Source organism: Haplochromis burtoni, unplaced genomic scaffold (assembly GCF_018398535.1).
Source record: "Haplochromis burtoni strain Fernald_Lab_line unplaced genomic scaffold, NCSU_Asbu1 Contig_238, whole genome shotgun sequence".
NCBI lineage: Eukaryota > Metazoa > Chordata > Actinopteri > Cichliformes > Cichlidae > Haplochromis > Haplochromis burtoni.
Window position 1 is genome coordinate 79,980 of NW_024582599.1, and position 18,352 is coordinate 98,331.

The following is an 18,352-nucleotide window of genomic DNA, read 5'->3' on the forward strand; positions in this document are numbered from 1 at the left end:
AAGACAAAGCAGAGAGGCATGAATACGAACATGAAGCGCTCTGACAGCTAGAATAACATTTAACATAATGACTGACTAATGTGGGCTTTTTTTCATTTCTTTCTTTGTTTTTTAGTGCTCTTTTACTGGAGGTTAAGTAACAGGTGCTACCTGCTGCATTCCTCTTTTTATCTATAAAACAAACACCATATTAATGTTCTGAGTAATATTCTTAATGTTACGTACGAGCAGCCGTCATCAAGTCGAGGTATTCAGCTTTCACATTTGTCAAGAGTGTAAAGAATGTTCTTTCACTTTTAGTGAACACTCAAATCAAATCACATCAAATCACTTTTATTGTCACGTACTGCAGTATCCGGTCCAGGTTCGGGACCGGATACTGCAGTACCTTGCTCAGTACTTTACTGTTCAAATTGTAAAGTAGTTTGAACAGTTTATGGCTGGGGTGACTGGAGTCTTTGATGATCCTCCTGCCCTAATTCATCCAAAGTGTCATTCTCCCCTCCAAACACACCTGTGATTTTTCTCTCCCTAGGTCTGCAGCTGTCAATCTCACTGTGCCACTCTACGGGAGAGAAGAAAAACAACCGGGCATCTCCAGAGAAACCCAAACCGGACGACCACCTTTACGTACTAGAACACAATCTGCATCAGATGATGAGAGAGGTGAGAAGTGAGATTCCTGTAGAGCGCAATCTATTAACCACCTCTGGAGGAAACCTACCAGATATGATCTGAAATGCGTTAAATATTTTTAAGCTTTGCCTTTTTTTTCTCTTTTTCCTTTAACTTTTAACTATATATCCTCAAAAAATCCATCTCAGTTAGGGAATACTGGTCAGGTCTCATTGTGCTTAGAATGCAAGATAAAGACCGTAGAGAATTAAAGAGAAAACTGCAATAGTCCCCTGCAGTATTACTTGGTGATAGTGGGGAGGAAGAACTCCCTTTTAACAGGGAGAGAGCACCGGCTGAATTGCACTCAGGAAGAGACAGTCATTTCTGAGCAGAGGGTGCTTACAAGAAAAATACAGCTACAAAGTGAAGGAATCTATGAGGGGTTTTTTCTTGTAAATTTAAAGTTTTAATGTTGGATTTTTTTTTTTAGATATTAAGATATTTGTGTTCTTCTACCTACAACAACCCTGGAAACCTGTCATCTTCTACTCTGCCAGGAGACACTTCTATTGTTATTAATTTAAATTTCATTGTCTCAGTGCACATTTCATTGGCAACATTTGTTTCTTTTATAGTTTCACAAGCAGCAGCTGAGCTCTGTGGTGATACCGCACCCTTCTAGCGCTCCCTTTGCGCACAAACGTCTGCGTTTGGCAGGGCCACTGGCCTATGACAAGGCAGAAATCTCCAGTTGGCAGCAGACTGAGGGGCTGCTGGAGAAGATGATCAAACAGGCCAAACACATCTTCCTACGTCGCAGGTAAAATATCCTGATGTAATTTTACAAATACAGAAACAGTTACCAGCAGCAATATTGAATTTTACTGCAAATTTAGGAGCTCCAGAAACTTTAGCAGCCCAAAAAAGCAGCGTTTGCCTACATTTGGCTAGCAGATGGCTCACATTGTCTTTGTTGTTTCATCAGAATCAGAATACTTTATTAATCCCAAACTGATTATGGAAATTAAATTATGTCCTTTTATCTTAAAATATTGAACCTTTTAACAGAAGAATTGTTGTTAGCTACTTTTTGTTGGCTGTATAATGCTTAGCAATACTCTTCACGGGTACCACGGTGTTTGTGGTCAACAGGACGGCACGTACCATCGATAGTCTGGCCAGTCGGATTGAAGACCCACAGATCCAGGCTCACTGGTCCAACATTAATGACGTATACGAGTCCAGTGTCAAGGTGCTCATCACTTCACAAGGCTACGAGCAGATCTGCAAGTAAGTGGAGTGCAGAGGAGTTTATTTTACTCATTATTTTAAATATCAATATTTATTTTTATTTATTTTTTTATTTGTACATTTTATTTTTACTATATTTTTTATTATCACAGATTTACAGATTTTAAATATTTACTAAATATTCACTATTCATTTTGTACTATTGTTATTTTAATTTAAAATATATATTTTTTTTAATTATTAGAATTAATAAATTTTGTATTTTGTAATCGAAAAACTCAACAATTGAAAAATTCCTTGACACAAAGTTTTGCTTTGCTGATTTGTTTAATGCTCTGCTCTGCAGCGCTCAGTGGCCGCCATGTAAATGCAAATGTTTTACCTACATTTGCAACTAAAAACAAACCTGCAATAGAAATGTATCTAGGAGCAGCATGTGAATAAAAAGTATGACAACATTAAACCCACATGGTCCCCAGTTTTTAAACAAAATTACTGATAACACAGCAGCAACAGTGACTGTCTAACTGAGACGGTGAGCTCATTTTTCTAGTGTCCAAATCAGAGCACTGTTATCACCATCACAACCTTTACTGGGAAACAGCTGGCAGGGTCCTTCAAAAAACAACCTGCTTAATGAACTTTGATGTGAAGAAAAGAGGACTTTAAAGTAGGGCTTTTGACCCACATTTGACCCACTGCATGCAATTCATTTGCATGACTGTTTTTTTGTTGTTGTTTTTTATGGGCATTGTATGTAGTTATATTACAACATTGGTACACACTGTAGAAATAACAATTTTCTATTTCCTGTTTTTTTGGGGGGGGGGTTTGATAACCTGTGGGTTTTTTTTGTTTGTTTTGTTTTGTTTTTCTCTTTTAAGTATTTATTATAAGGCAGACGTATTTCTTATCCAGTTACTTGAATAATCAATAGGATACTTGATTACTAAAATATTCAATAGCTGCAGCTTTTATTATTTAATAGTCTCAGGGCTCGCAAAATCGCTATCCTGACGTCCCGGGGCTAGCGATTTTTCCGGTCAGGCTACCAAAATCAATCTCAGCCCTGCTCATCAGGCTATCATAGGAAGAAAAAATATATGTCAATACTTTTGCATCCTTTCGCAAACGTAGCTGGGTAATGTTGTCATTGGCATCGAAGAGCCACTGTCAGTATGTGACATAATGAAATCGCGTTTAAATTTGCGCTTTTTTTGTTTTTGTTTTTTGCTTCACGTTCACTTTGCCATTGCGCAAACTGTGACTAGAGAGCAGCAGTACTGATTGGTGAGTGACAGATTAATTCCTCTCCAATTCCTTATCACTCGTTAGCTTACTATGCAAATATGACAAGTGAAATCTTCCGCAGCAAGCTTAAACATGTCATAGAGGTTGATTGTGCAGAGAATTGCTGATCATTATGCAAGTGCCTGTGTAAAAGCAGATGGATTTACGCAGGTATTTTAGTTCTGCAGAGCCAAATAAGACAGGTCAGGGTGAAGAGGGGACAGCCAAAGAAAAGCCGACCACAAAATGGAAAAGTTATGACAAATCAGACTATGAGGCAAAAAGAAAGCGCAGCTTTTTTGGTTTCATGGACAAAAGAATTTCTGTGGCTGCAATATGACGAGCTAAATAACATAAAGTTCTGCCGGGTGTGTCATTAGTTTCACTCGATTTCTGAGTCGACAAGTGCCTTTGTTACTGGGACCAGTAATTTTAAGAAAGACCCCATCAGAACCCTTGAGAAATGCAAGAAATGCATTATTGCTCAGTCTACAGTATCTTTCCCTGAACAAACGCCAATTGCAAAAAACATATGAAAAATAAACTAAGCACAACAAGAAGTCCTGAAAAATCTGTTTAGAACAGCGTTCTGTGTTGCAAAGAGTGAACTACCTTTGGCAAAATTTAGCAGTCTTTGCAAACTTTGCAAACAAAGCAAATGGCCTAGATCTTGGTTCCACTTACCTCTTACCATTATATTTTTCTATTTTCGTTCACTGCTGTTGTGAACTATATAAATAAATGGATGTGAAAAAAGCTTTTCACTCCTCATATATGGATGTTTACATGACTCTGGACCAGCGTGTTTGATCCTCTGAAATGAGGCTCACTGTGTTTTATTTGGTGTGTTTAGGTCCATCCAGCTGCAGCTGAACATCGGTGTGGAGCAGATCAGGGTGGTGCACAGAGATGGACGTGTGGTCACGCTGTCACACCAGGAACAGGAGCTGCAAGACTTTCTCCTCTCACAGGTAACACCAGTAACTTCCACAGTTATTGGAGGAGGCTGAATTTACTAGAAGCATGGCTGCACACTGTTGACTGTAATGCTTCAGTATTTAGTTCTGCGTATGCCTGCCTTCTTTTCACAGATGTCGCAGCATCAGGTACATGCAGTTCAGCAGCTGGCTAAGGTGATGGGCTGGCACGTCCTGAGCTTCAGTAACCATGTAGGTCTGGGCCCAGTGGAGAGCATCGGAAATGCCTCCGCGGTCACTGTTGCCTCTCCCAACGGAGAGTACGCCATCTCAGGTGAGACTGATGGCTCTCGGATCCTCAGGTTTCTCTGTAGTAGGAAGAGCATATTAGCAGCAGCAACTCAGTACTACTCATGCCTCTATGCATGAGACATTCAGGCTCTCCCTTAGCTAACCTCCCCCCAATAAAGGCTAAAATGTAAAAAAAAAAAAAAAATTATATATATAATTTTTTTTTTTTTTAAAGAAAAGGCAGAAACTAATGTAATAAATCAAGACGACACCCAGTCTGTCAGTTCATGGAAAATTACTCAGGATTAAGCAGACAGGTTGATACAAGTTGGGGAATCTTTGGGAAACTTCCTCTCTTCAAACATCATTGAAATGCATCATGAACCGGTTTCCATGCAACACTCATACTGAATATCTGTAAACACTGAAAAATAATGTGTGGCGAGACAAGAGAGAAACTTTATTGTCATTGTTTAAAAACAACAAAAGTCTGCTCAGCAGCTCTTTATCATTATGCAGCAAAGTAAATAACTGTCAGTGGTTTTTCATTAAAGTTTCTTTTCTCTTCAGTACGTAACGGCCCAGAGAGCGGCTGCAAAGTCTTGGTGCAGTTCCCTCGCAGCCAGATCAAAGAGCTGCCAAAGAGCGACGTCATCCAGGACGCCAAGTGGAGCCACCTCAGAGGGCCGTACAAAGAGGTCCATTGGAGCAAGATGGAGGGCCGAAACTTTGTCTACAAGATGGAGCTCCTCATGGCGGCGCTGACTCCCTGTCCTTAGGTGCTGACTCTGTCTGCTGACTCCTCCCACACACAAAATAACAGTTTATTTAAAGAGGACAATCTTCCTTCATAGACTCTCTTCCTCACATTTGAAAGAATCGACAGCACTTTCATTTCTTTTATTTTTTAACCAACTTGTGGACCGCCGTAAAGTCTGTCCACACAAGTGTCCTCTGCCTGTTGCTTATAGTGTAAGGTGTGGACTGTGTGTATATACCTCAAACAGTTTGATACAAAATAAAAAGCAGTCTGTCTACATATATTTGTCCTTTTTCTTAAGAATACAGCTATGGATCAAAGAGACACTGTTTATAAAACTGAACTTAGGGATTTGCCGGTTCAAACTTTAAATTTGACCACATTAAGTTCAACGTTGTCTTAGGAGTGTGTGTGTGTGTGTGTGTGTGTGTGTGTGTGTGTGTGTGTGTGTGTGTGTGTGTGTGCAGTTTTAATACCACTCCATTTGTCTGATGTGACAACATTTTAGATAAACTAACTTTGAGTCTGGACTCTGGACTTTCAGGCAGGTGGGGAACCTGAAGTTCCTGTGTAGGCACGAGGGAGGAGAGAGTTCATTAAGAAAGAAATCACAAAATCATTTGCACTGTGAACCGGATATTTTTTCTTTAGGTAATAAAAGAAAAACAATTATTTTCTTTTGTTTCTACATTCATTCATTCTTTATTCCTGCATTTCTTCCTTTCTTCCTTTTCCGGGCCGTGATCAGCTGACCTGTGTCACTGCAGCTTCATGGCTCCGTGTGGATTTAGCAAACTGCAATTACTACTTGACTGCTTTGGACACAACTTTATTTACATTACTTTCTGATTTGCTGAGCCTGTATCATCAAGGCCTCAGCTGAAACTATCACCAGCCTGCAGCACACAAAAGCGAAACTCGTTTTTTGTTATCATGAAATAATCTGATTTAATTGCTTATTAATTAAACCAGCCCAGTTTAACCCTTGGTCATGAGTAAAATAAAGTCACACAGTTTCTTTGCTTAGAGAATAAATACAAGATTTATTGTGTTCCTGTATCATCGGTGGTATATTCACATTCACTCATTCAGTGACAGTCATCTGTAAATATCAATATCAGTACAAAATATCAACACAGTGCAGGTGTTCATAACTGACTGGTCATGCTTTGAGCTGTAAGTAACTAGAGTATATAAAGAGGACAGTTTGATGTACAAAACATTCCACCTTCAAAAGTATGTCCTCATGTTGTATCACTGACAGCTTTGATTGGCCATTTCAGGTGAGTCATCACTCAGACGTTCATTATCTGCAGCTCAGTCACATCGTTTTCTGCAAAAAAAAAAGGGATTAAAGTGTCAATACATGATTAAGACAACAAACGAAGCTATAATAGGTCTTCACAGACCTTTGCACTCAAACACACCCTTACTGTGATACAATGATAGAGTCAAACCATAGTCAACCATCACACCCTTCAACCTATATTTATTCTCCACACAAGCATGCAGTGGTAAGAAGAACACATTTTAACTTTAGATAAAACAACACGCTCACAAACGTGTTTATGCGGAAAATTGTCTTCTTTATTATTTCACCCATTACCTAAAAAAGCAGCCACACTTCAGACACTGTATCAGGTTTTATTTGCCTCCTATATGAAACCAGTTTGTAACTTATTTAGTAGTAGTCTTCAGGAATAGTTCTATGGCTATTCTTTGGATTTGGCTGCTTCGTGTTCTGTTCTCTCTGAAGATGATCCCACACTGCTTCAATAATATTGTGTCAGGACTCTGAGGAGGCCAGTCCATGACTGATGGTGTTCCACTGTGTGTTTTTCTATCCAGGTGTGCATTTACTGTGCTAGCAGTGTGTTTGGGATCATTGTCATGCTGAAAAATTAAGCTGCTGTAAGTTTCCAGATGGTATAGCACAGGGGTAGGCAACTCCAGGCCTCGAGTGCTGGTGTCCTGCAGGTTTTAGATCGCACCCTGGGTTAACACACCTGAATCAAATGATTAGTTCATTACCAGGCCTCTGGAGAACTTCAAGAAATGCTGAGGAGTCATTTAGCCCATTAAATCAGCTGTGATGGATCATGGACACATCTAAAACCTCCAGGACACCGGCACTCGAGGCCTGCAGTTGCCTACCCCTGGTATAGCATGATGGATCAGAATCTGATGGCACTCTTTCTGTGTTCAAAATTTCTGCCCCAAACTTCTGCATGACAGAACTTTATGACTAAACCTGCACCAAGAGTTCATCCTCAGCACCAGGGAGAGTTTTGGGGAAACTGGCCTGCAAATGTGCCCTGAAATCCCTGAAAGCAGCAGGTCTGCCATGGACTACCTGTTAAACTGCATGTAGTTCAGACTATGCCTGTTTAGTGCAGACAATAAAGTATTGCATGAATGTGTATAAAGGTGTCCTGTAGTGTTTCCATTATCATTGCCACAAAAATGTAATAAATTCTGTAAAACACTGGATATTTGCAGGAGAAACAGACACACAAATCTTTTTATCTTTTTGTATTTATTTGTTTTGGTTACATAGTTGTCCTCCATGTAGAGTGACCTATTTTGGTTATGAAGGTTTTCAGCACATATCCATACAAGAAATCAGGGAAGAATATGTTTGAGCAATGCCAGCAATCCAAAATCTTCTGAATGGGTATTCACAAGACATTTCCAAGTTGCAAACCTGTTTTTCTGGCATCACCTGAATGCACAATCATTGACACCATTAGAGGATATTCACTGAGATGGATTCTGCTGTTTACACATGGCTTTACCTGGCATCTCTCTCCTGCGCTTGCATGCCATTATCTTCTTGTAGGCCTTGTCCAGGAGCCACATGGTGAGCATAAGAAGGCCGGCCAAGCAGGCCAGGGCCAAAAAAGAGACAGTAAGGTACTGAAGGTCCTCATACAGAACCTCTGTAGGACAGAAACACAGGAGCCACATCTTATTTACTGCAAACTAAACTGCAAATAGGGCTGATCTGTTTATTAAAGATAATTTTTCATCATGTTCACTTGTTAAAAAAAAGACTTCCCCTCTTTGGTCAATCCATATGTTCTTCCTTCCTGCATTCATTCCTCCCTAAAATTATCACAGCACATGTGCCATTCTTCATTTTCATAGTTTATTTGCTTTAGAGTTACTCTGTCTGGTGTGGAAAACAGTTCTGAGCCTGCCTCTAATAACCACAGACGCCATGTTTGGGAAATCTGGGCAGGGCGTTTGTCGTCTTTAAATCCAAACAACTGTTACCACAATGCCAGTCAGACTACGTCAAACTGAAGCCGAGGGCTTTTGTTGATGCTCTAATCACGATTAGTGCTGCTTTTTTAAATCCTGTGAAGAAATTCTTTGTACAGGTATGACAGAAGTGCTGTTAATTACCTTAAGCTTTAAAAACTGAGCTGTTCTGCCAGGACTGTTTCTTTCTTTTATGCTCTTTTTCCCTCGTTGTGTGTTAGTTTTCTGTTTTGTTTTTTAATGTAAAGACTCTCACCATTTACTTTTAGGACGAAACCAAAATCCTTGCTGCTCCCAGTTGATTCTGTGATGGTGACCACGTAAAATCCACCATCCTGCAGCCGCAGGTCTGACAGGCCCATCGAACCGTTGTCATAGGCCTGCACTCGGCTGCTGTAGTCCTCCGTTATGTTGGTGTACCCCCCCGGCTGCCAGGCCCCTATCGTCCGGCTCACCAATCCTGACATAAAAGTCCATTGTATGTTTGGGATCCCGCTACAGGTGAAATTCACTGAGAAGATCACATCGTCCTGCACTGAGCGGATCAGGCTCCTCTGAGGAGAGTATATGGAGATGGCTCCAGCTAAACAAACACATGAACATACATGCATACATTAGTCTGTATTCTCTGGGTTATTCTAGAATCAGCTGAATGTAAGTAAGTCAAAGGGAAATTCTGCTTTGCATCAGAAGAAAATTAACACAGCAGCAAATTGCAAAAAGAGCCTCAGTGATCCAGACTCTCCTAAAGTCCTAAAGTTGTTTGAGTAAAGTGGTACTTCCAAACTATTATACAGGACGTGAACACCAGTGTTGTTTCTTCCTTCAACAGCCATAAGCTGCGTTCACAGGTGTTAACATGTGGTTAAATTACAACATGTTGAACTGATTCTGGTATCAAAATACATGTAAAGGGAGACCTTTCCTGTGCTATAACTTGTTTTATCCAGCCACCTATCCTGCAAGGTGATATGACCTTTAAAAGTTTACCCAAAATGCATTTTTTTAAACTTTTCTCGAATTAATGATCAGAAAACAGATCAAACATCCAGGACACCAATACATGTGTCATAACTTGGCAGAGAGAGGACCCAAGCATCGGGCACGTAGGCAGATTCAAATGATAATGAGCCTTTACTTGGCTGAGACAGGACTACATACTGGGCAATATCTGGGGATTCGAGAGTCAATACATACAGGAAGTAAGAAGTGGAAACAAGACACATGAGAAAAGTGTCTATCAAAGTAAAACAAGAAATAAACACACAAACAACACTACTCAGAATAAACAGGATCATAGAGACAGACGACTCAGCTGGAGGAACAAACACTAACATGACAACTGAACCAGAGCCCAGTGATATCACTTCACAAAATCTAAAGTCAGAGTTACTAGAAGCAGAATTCATAGAAAACACTAGAGTACAGATGAAAACAGCTCAAAACTGCAAGAGCATGACAAATATTTCTGTTACTCTTTAGCTTTAGAATTAAATTAATGTGGCTCATACCGTGTACATTATAACATAATAGACCCATTTCTGTAATATACTCACATATCTATATTATTGCTAATATATATTGTAATATAACTATATCACTAAAGCACTTCTGGATGGATGCAAACTGCATTTCGTTGCCCTGTACCTGTGCATGTGCAATGACAATAAAGTTGAATTCTATTCTAATTCTATTCTATTCTCTGCTGTTGAAAGTAAGACATATGTCACGATATCTTATGTTAAGGTGGTTATGAAAAAGAAACAAAAGCAAGATCTTGGCTTTAGATTACAATGTTCCAACCTTTGTATTTCAACGGACTGTAACTCAAAAAATATTCAAACTATGAGGATAACATTTTTATCATTAGATATACGGATGTTATTTTAAAGAAAAATCTGTTGATTCTCAGTGGTGGGGGGAGAGACTTGAGTCACAGTGATAGCAATTAGAGTAGAAACATGCTGGTGTGTGACACAATCGAGCGCCATAAAAAGGACTCATTCCACCATGACACGGTTAGCTGCTGTTCCTGACAAACACTGTGGCATGTCTCCTGCTCTGCCTCTGCTCTGTCTGATCCCCCACCCCCATCCTCTTTTCCCCAGAGGATTAAAACTAGTCAAACTAGCTGGGAGGTATCAGAATGAATATAAGAGGCAGTGTGTTTAGGCCAAGCTTTAATGCATATTTTCACGTGCGTGTCAGGGAGAGATCTGGTTCTGCTGGTAGTGTGTTTGTTTAATGAAGCAAGAATTTAAAATGAAAAATACTAGCGCTGACTGAGAAGCAAGTCAGTATGGGAGATATCTTTTTGTCTGGACTCCCCCCCCCAAAAAAACCTTTTACCAACAAACCCCGACTGACTCTTTCCTTATTTTTCTGTTAAGAAATCACATAAATACTTTTTAAAGCAGCTCTGATGTATTTTCTTTTGACTGTTTCCTGCACCCTGGTTCGCTTTTAATTTTGCTACTTTTGTTTTGTGTTTCCTGAGATTTGGTTTAGATTCAGATTTTTTTTGGAAACAACACTTCTGGGCATTCGGATGTTATTTCTAGGATCGTTATGTCGGTGGGACACAGCTTTATAGGTTCTGAAGCCTTGAGTGGTTGCCGTTTTATAGTTCAGATAAGGTACTTTGCAATCTTCAGCTTTCTGACTGTCACGTGGTTGCAGACACGATACAGCCAGAGAAAGAGAGAGTGGGCTCATCGTGTTATAGAGCGGGGGCTTGACTCCTCGGGACCTCAACAATAGAAACAGATCAGACATTATGTAATAAATTCCCTATCAGGCTTCAGCACGGTTTCATGGCTACATGCCTGAGCTCTGCTTAGATAATATTAGGGAATATTGACCTTTTTACTTCCCACTTCTGCCATGATCGCCTATATTTACTTTCTACTGACAGGACCGAAACTTCATCCAACATTTCAAGTGTTAAACAAACATAGGTAGGTCGTACCACAAAGATAAAGCAGCAGAATTAGGAATGTGTTGAGCTTACCTAGGTGGCACATATATAACATGATGCTGAGAAAAACAGCAACATCTTGTATTTCCCAGAGCCTGAAATGCCACATTAGGATTCCAGACCCATCTGTCGAACTGCTGCAGAAGAAGCTTCCCGGGTTTATTTTACATTTTGTAGCATTCTCCTCGCCTTTCACCTTTTCCCATGGTTTCTTCTTCTTCTGTTTGACTTCCTGGAGTTTCTGAAAGTTGTTCTTCTATTGCTTTCCTTCTGCTTTTCAGGAATGCAAAAGCTTCCCTCCTCTCTCTCAAGACTGTGTTGGATTTGACATATCTGCGCAAGTCACTGCCAGCCAGCCCACACCTATCAGACAGGTTGAGCCGGAGATTACTGAGCAAACATGTAGTCCTTGTGTGGCAGTGCTCTCTCGCACACTCACACACAACTGAAGGCTGAAAGCCGTTGAGCAGTATATTCTAATTTACCTATTGCAACCACTTACTTGTCTATCTGCAGACACACTGTCACAAAATGAAAGTGGGACAGGTGGAATCAAGTAGCGACACACCTGGCAAAACATGTCAAACAGGAAGTACTGTATTCACATGTATGCACCTAAAAACACACACACAGTGACAGTCAAATGAAACTTCCCTTTAGGAGGCATATTAAAGCTGACTGTCTGTAGGTAACCCAGGTCTTATTTCTCGCTGTTACTTAGTTTATAATCATTTTAGACTCTAAGGGTGTTTTTTTAATGAATTTATGCGCTTACCAAGACCAGTGTTAGACAAGGCTGCACCAAAGCACACAATAAAAATCCAACATATATAAATGAAAGGAATATTAAAAACAAAACAAAAGAACAAGTTGGATACCAATTTAAACCCATACAAGACTGAGTTACAACATCAAAATTAAATAAAATAAAACAAACATTTGGCTCCAAGGTCGAGAATAAATTACATTAACCCAAGAATAAAATTTAAAATTTACAAGTAAAGCCCATGTGATACTCAATTGCAACACTGCAATAAAATAAAAGACTCCTCCATTCCCTAGTTAAGAATGAATAAAAATAAATAAAAATAAAATGTACAGTATGATTAAAGATAAACTAAATACCCATTGTTACAAAATGTGACGTAACACATAAGTAACAAAGAAAGCACTGGCATCAAACATGTTACATCATAGAATAACAAACAAAAAACACTCAGAGTATTTGTACATGGATGAACAGAGAGTTGGTTGTAGCTCAGTTAAATGGATGGCATCTGTTAAAGCATGAGGTGCTCTGTGAAGAATTCCATTACCATAAAAGCCAGAACATTTGGTAGATTTATGGTTAGAGATGAATGAAGTTAAAGAAATAAGCTTCAAAATGCTAAATGAGATATAATAAGGTCTTACTTGGATGTGAGTGACTGTGTATTGTGTGGGAATAATGTATTTGTTTTTGTGAATTACTGCAGTCTGCCTCGAACAATATTTGCAGCTCACTACAAGACAAGAAATCTGAATTAAAATAAAAAGATCAGATATACTTTGTTAATATTAATACTAATACTAGAACAACTAATGTTACTGATAATTATAATAACAGTACCTCCAGCAACAACAGTAATCACTATAATAAATAAAAATAATACTGATTGTAAAATAAGAGCCGTGCATAACATACAAAAAATAAATGTTAAAATTAAAGAGCACGTGACTAATCAAATTTAGAGCATGACTTTGTTTTAATGTGAAATAAATTTAATACACATAAATTCGTACGTGTTAAAATGAAACCATTCGTAAACTGATGGTTGAAGGAGTGTAACCTCCAGCTGTAGGAGTCTTTCTTTACTCAATTTTTGTAAGTGTGACCCTTTTTATTTCCGTGGCAAAGACTATCATTAGTTATTTTTTCATTTTATTTTATTTTTTTATTATTTTCTGTGTCTACAATGTATTTTTGTATTTTCGCATGTCCGTTAATTGACTTATTAATTAAAAACAAAAAGTTCCGGTTACTGGCGTCCAAGCTCACGACCTCTGCGCATGTTCGAACTTCACGCGCTCGCGCTTTAGCACATGAGAAACCCTTGAAGTCCTGAAGGTGACTTCTGGTAAGTTCATTTTTACTAAGTGGCATTTTGTTTATCTAATCCGACGTTGCTGTTATGTTCTGATAAAAGTTACCAAGCGGTAAATTTCGGTCGTGCATTTCTTGTCTTCGACCAAATTTCTGTGTGACGCAGCACGAATGTGGGGATTAGCTAAAATAGCGAGCTAGCGTGCCTAAATTAAGCCGTTCTGAGTTTGTAATAAAACTTCTAATTTTTATATTTTTGGTGAATTAATACGTGTCCCCACACGAGATTGCTCCAAGTGCGCTAAAGGCATATTTACTTATTATTATTTTGTTTTTTTCGTCCCCTAATCCCCTTTCACAGAGATTTCGCCATGTTGCTTCCACGTGTACCACAGTGCCCGTGCTCACGTGCATTGTAGCAGTCACAAACTGAGTGGACGCTTTTATAAGTTGTCAGTTTGATTTGACACAGCTGTGTGAGAGTGGAGGAGTTGAGATAAAGTTAATTTAACCCTAACATGTGTTTTTGTTAAATCTGTGGACACTTTTATGGAGGGTCTGTGCTGATGTTATTTGTTAATTCACTCTGCCTTATTTTACAAACTGTACACGTAAAAAAAAAAGTGACCGGAGTTTACCCTTTATCTGTAGTCAGACCTATTCGCCGTCACCTGCTGCTTTAACCTGCAAATTTCTTTGCTGGGTGTTTGATTTGGGGCATGAAGAGTGCAATTAACCCTCCGCGCCACCAGAGGCCGCTAGTGAAGCGCCGCAATATATGTATTCTAACTTGAATCATTAAAACAATAATTTACATAAGCAGATGGGCTTGTTCCGTTTTGTTAAGTTAAAATAACACTCACTTGGCGTATTGGGTCTAGGTTGCGGCGTTAATGTGCTTAAAAATGCAGTTTATTTCTTGTTTTGCGCTTTCGTTTCCCATTGGAGTGACGCGTACCACGTGTACCGGAAGGCAAGATATTATTTATTTGCGAACGTTAGTAGACATAAATAAAACGGGATTCAACATAACACTGGTTATACCTAATCTGATGACCTTATGGCTACCGTTTTATGTCTTGAAATAAAAAGCATTCTTTTTCCGAACCGTGAGTGAGGGAGACTGTGCGGGAAGTGACTCCGTCTGCTCCGACGTATTCCCGGCATCGCTTCTCGGCCTTTTGGCTAAGATCAAGTGTAGTATCTGTTCTTATCAGTTTAATATCTGATACGTCCCCTATCCGGGGACCATATATTAAATTGATTTTTGGAGCAGGGAGATGGAATAGGGGCTTGCTCCGTCCACTCCACGCATCGACCTGGTATTGCAGTATTTCCAGGAACGGTGCACCCCCCTAAACATGTGGAAAAATATTGAAAGTTTGGCCAGGTGGTCACAGCACCAGAGTAACTGAGACCCCTTACGGTTTCTTGTTGCTTATCACCAATTTGGAATGTTAGATTCCAAATTATTATATTAAGTTGCAACACAACAATGATGCAAACACATAGTTACTGCAGACAAAGCAGCACACAAAAAAATTGTATCTTGGTGGATTTAAAAAAAAATGTATTTAATGAGATTTTCCAATGCCTGACTAAAGCTGGCAGGGAAACAAATTGTCTGCAGTTTGTGGAAAATTGTTTATTTATCCATCTACAGTGGGAAACAAAACCACATCTACATTTATTGTCTTTAAGTCTTCTATTGATCATTTTCCAATATCCTTTTCTATATATTGGCACATTTATTTCAGTAGAAACAGAAAGCAGCTTGTGATTTAGAGCTATTTCTCATATTTTGTAGGCTTTGTAATATATTATATTATTTATTTATTTCAGTCTGTTACTGTTATCCTCTTGGAGCAACTGTAACCCACACAATTTCCTTAAGGATTATTAAAGTATTCTGATTAGAGAAGAAAAAGGTGCAGTGCTGGTGGATAATATTTTTATTTTGCTTGCAGTAAATATTTTTATTTTATTTAACCTTCATTTATACAGCTAGTTCCAGTGAGACTAAATGTCTTATTTACAGTAGTCCAGTCTGCTTCTTAACCATCTATTATTTTCTGAAGTAGAACCTGGGTCGTCTTTATGTGTTTCACTGAATGTGCCTGAGAGAGAAAATGTTAAACCCTAGTACGTGCCTGCCTGTGTCCAGTGACGTATAACAATCTCTTGCTATGAAAACTGTTCTGTTGTTCATGAAATAAGTGGCTGTGTCACCCAGCAGCTCTCTGTGGGCTGTGGGTTTGGTCTTTATGTTTATTATCCGAAGCGCTTTTCTCTTAAAGTTGGCTCATTCCTTGGTAAATCTGACTATGACTATATCAGCTGCATCTATTGGGTTATTTTGGTAATAGATTGATCTATTGATGTTTTTTTTTACCCATCAATTGTTTCATTTTTCTAAAAAGACCCCCAAACCTTTTGTATTTACGTGACATCTGAAATTGTAATTTTTTAAAGAAAATATTTTCTTAACTGCCAAAATATATAAATGCGCTCAAGTAAAGTCAAAGCCAAATAAAGTAAGATAAATATGCAATCTAAAATAAGATAGAAAAAATGAATCTTTACTGTCTTCGTGGAAGGCTTTGAGATTTTGTTCATGCGTCTGCTTGTTTAAGTGTGCAGTGAATTTCTGTCTGTAAGCCTTTAAAGGAGAATGTGGTGCCTGCAATGCAGCGATGCGAGTATATCAGCAGTCTGAAGTTTGCCTTTGATGCAAAGTTTTTATGCTGCTGCAAACAAGATGTTATGATGGTGTAGACATTAATTAATATTAATAATAATTTAGTGTCCAACGTAACGTCACTGTTGCTGTGGTGATGTCAGTGCTTCTTTTCAAAACTGGGCCCTGTGTTTGCTTAATATTGTCAGACTTTTTATTCACACGCTGCTCCTAAATCCCTTTGTATCGCAGGTCTGCTTTTAGTCGCAAATGCAGGTGAAATGCACGCGTTTACATCCTTGAACACATCGGCAGGCTACAGAGCTGGGCATTAAATGAAGCAGCGAAGCAAAGACTGTGTTGAGGATTGTTTATAATCCAATTTTTCAAAATACTTGATGAATCGCTGCAGCCCTATTTCGCTGTAAGAAGTGTAATTCTTGCAAAATGCATGCATTGAAGTAACATTTAAAGTAAGAAAAGGCTTCGGCTCTTCTGTAATAGGTTTTGTATTTGATTTTGGATCTGGACAGTTACTGAGGGTCGCCTGTGAGATGAGGGAGAATAGTAGGAAATATTGATCCAGCTATCACCCCCTCATCATCTTGTTTCCTGTCACTGCAAAAGTGGACAGGAATGCTGCTCTGCAGAATGTCCGATGTAGTTCCAGATATCTGGCTGATAGCAGCATCTCATCTTGACCATTTGGTGCCATTTGTTTTTCTCTGCAGCTGTCGTGTATTTCACCAAGCATGACATTTATATTTGTTAGTTCAGGTGTAAGAAGGAGAAGCATACTTCTGCAGTCATGGCAGTCCAGGCTTTGTTATGTGCAGAAGGGCCTAAACTCAACTCCAGCTGCAGCATTTGTTCTTGGTCCCTGTGAGCTGCAGGGAGCTCATGCGGTGGACTCGTCCTTAATCTGTGTTTTCTGATAGGTCAGTCGATCTTGTCTTTCTCACTGTTATCACTGGTCAAGGTGAACATTCAGGGTACGGCAAACTTACAACCCAGAGAGGAAATGCCCAAAGTATGTGACTGGCTGCAGACTTTTAAAAATGGAATCGCATTGAGTAATCAGATGGCAAGAGCGAGCGTCAGCCAAGAGCAATTAGAAATTGAATGCAGACAGATGTGAATGAATCTCCAATAAAAGCAGTGACAGGTTCAAATACTTTTGTTTGACCTATTGAGTCAAACAATGAGAGTCAAATATTGAGAGGAGTCTGAAGCTGCAGAATGTAGTTTGAAATGATTAAAGTGAGTGTTCCTCCGGGACAGTAGGGGGCAGCAGCAGGAGGAGAGTGAACTGTTCAGCAGCAGATAACAAAGGAACAGGAAGTGGTTGTGCTGTTGGCAGAAAACGTGTGCGCTTTATGCGTTTTTTCCTTTTTTCTAAACATCAGACGTGAATCAAACAGTTTTCAGCTGCAGTTTGATTCAACTTGGAGTTACTTGAACTTCCTGTTTGTTTGTTGGTGGATTTAAGGAGGTTAAATGGATGAAAAATGTTGATCTTTCAGTTAGCTTTTGTTGTGCAGATGCAGCAATGCATGATGGGAAAGACTCCCCGTATATTTTAAACTAAATAACCTGATGTGGCTCTGTTGGAAGCTCCTTCCTGTGTATATAACTAGTGTGTAGTCCCAGCCTCCTGCAGGCTGTGTTTGTGTTGATTGTGAGATTGTGAGCACCGTGAGTGTGCAGGGTTTGTGTGTGAAAGAGTCCCCCATGTGTGAGGTGAACAACTCATACTTACCTGGCAGGGGAGATACCATGATCAAGAAGGTGGTTCACCCAGGGCGAGGCTCAGCCATTGCACTCCGGTTGTGCTGACCCCTGCGAATTCCCCAAATGTGGGAATCTCGACTGCATAATTTCTGGTAGTGGGGGACTGCGTTCGCGCTCTCCCCTGATCACATGTTCAAAGGAAATAGAAGAAACAGATATATTAGTGTCCTGCTGTTTATCAAGTCTCTGAAAGCTCTGTTATTAGAGAAAAGGTTACTGAATGAATGAAGACTTTGTAGTAAAGTACTACACTAAACAGGACTTTGTGTTCAGTATAATCTTCCCACAGTATAAAGTTCCCACTAATCTCCACTAGAGGCTGATAGAGTTCTGTTAGGTGGTGTGTGGTTTGTCTCTGGACTGGAGGGAAGTGTTCACACTTTGTGCTTGTCACTACCCGATCCGTACAACGCATGTGCGAAAGGCCACTACT

General features: G+C 39.4%; 2 protein-coding genes, 1 long non-coding RNA gene and 2 other non-coding genes across 6 annotated transcripts in view; 4 read left to right on the plus strand and 1 right to left on the minus strand.

The window, feature by feature from the left end:
• Nucleotides 1–465: 465 nt before the first annotated feature.
• Nucleotides 466–5,406, plus strand: LOC102291482 (mediator of RNA polymerase II transcription subunit 17; the record flags this gene model as incomplete). The annotated part of the gene is made up of 6 exons (XM_005938001.3): nucleotides 466–666; nucleotides 1,254–1,438; nucleotides 1,771–1,908; nucleotides 4,013–4,130; nucleotides 4,251–4,410; nucleotides 4,938–5,406. Coding segments are annotated over 6 exons (1,011 nt in total), but the record flags the coding sequence as incomplete, so codon positions are not given.
• A 1,010-nt stretch (nucleotides 5,407–6,416) lies between these two features.
• LOC102289133 (V-set and transmembrane domain-containing protein 5) lies at nucleotides 6,417–11,781 on the minus strand. Of its 2 annotated transcripts, none has more exons than XM_005937993.3 (4): nucleotides 11,402–11,781; nucleotides 8,648–8,974; nucleotides 7,923–8,066; nucleotides 6,417–6,460 (listed from the first exon to the last, which is right to left on the minus strand). In XM_005937993.3, the coding sequence occupies exons 1-4, from the start codon at nucleotides 11,475–11,477 to the stop codon at nucleotides 6,423–6,425; spliced, it is 585 nt and encodes a 194-aa protein (XP_005938055.1). In that variant the 5' UTR covers nucleotides 11,478–11,781; the 3' UTR covers nucleotides 6,417–6,422. The 2 variants fall into 2 exon arrangements, with proteins under 2 accessions (XP_005938055.1, XP_005938054.1); XM_005937992.3 differs by lacking the exon at nucleotides 6,417–6,460 and adding an exon at nucleotides 7,195–7,849.
• Nucleotides 11,782–13,301: 1,520 nt separating this feature from the next.
• LOC102314400 overlaps nucleotides 13,302–18,352 on the plus strand; it is a 21,521-nt gene continuing 16,470 nt past the window's right edge. The window contains exon 1 of the long non-coding RNA XR_316802.2: nucleotides 13,302–13,485. This is a non-coding gene — a long non-coding RNA (uncharacterized LOC102314400). The remainder of the gene's footprint in view (nucleotides 13,486–18,352) is intronic.
• LOC121815542 lies at nucleotides 14,617–14,807 on the plus strand. Its single transcript, XR_006055171.1, has one exon. It is a non-coding gene; the product is annotated as a U2 spliceosomal RNA (small nuclear RNA).
• LOC121815539 lies at nucleotides 17,880–18,043 on the plus strand. The gene has a single exon (XR_006055168.1). It is a non-coding gene; the product is annotated as a U1 spliceosomal RNA (small nuclear RNA).

What these genes read in the sequence shown, in the direction of transcription:
- LOC102289133 (XM_005937992.3), bottom strand. Translation starts at nt 11,477, where the DNA reads ATGTGGCATTTCAGGCTCTGGGAAATACAAGATGTTGCTGTTTTTCTC. An exon ending in GTTATATATGTGCCACCTAG is followed by an intron (nt 8,975 to 11,401) that starts GTAAGCTCAACA and finishes GTGTTTGTTTAG; the next exon opens with CTGGAGCCATCTCCATATAC. An exon ending in TTTCGTCCTAAAAGTAAATG is followed by an intron (nt 8,067 to 8,647) that starts GTGAGAGTCTTT and finishes TCTGTCCTACAG; the next exon opens with AGGTTCTGTATGAGGACCTT.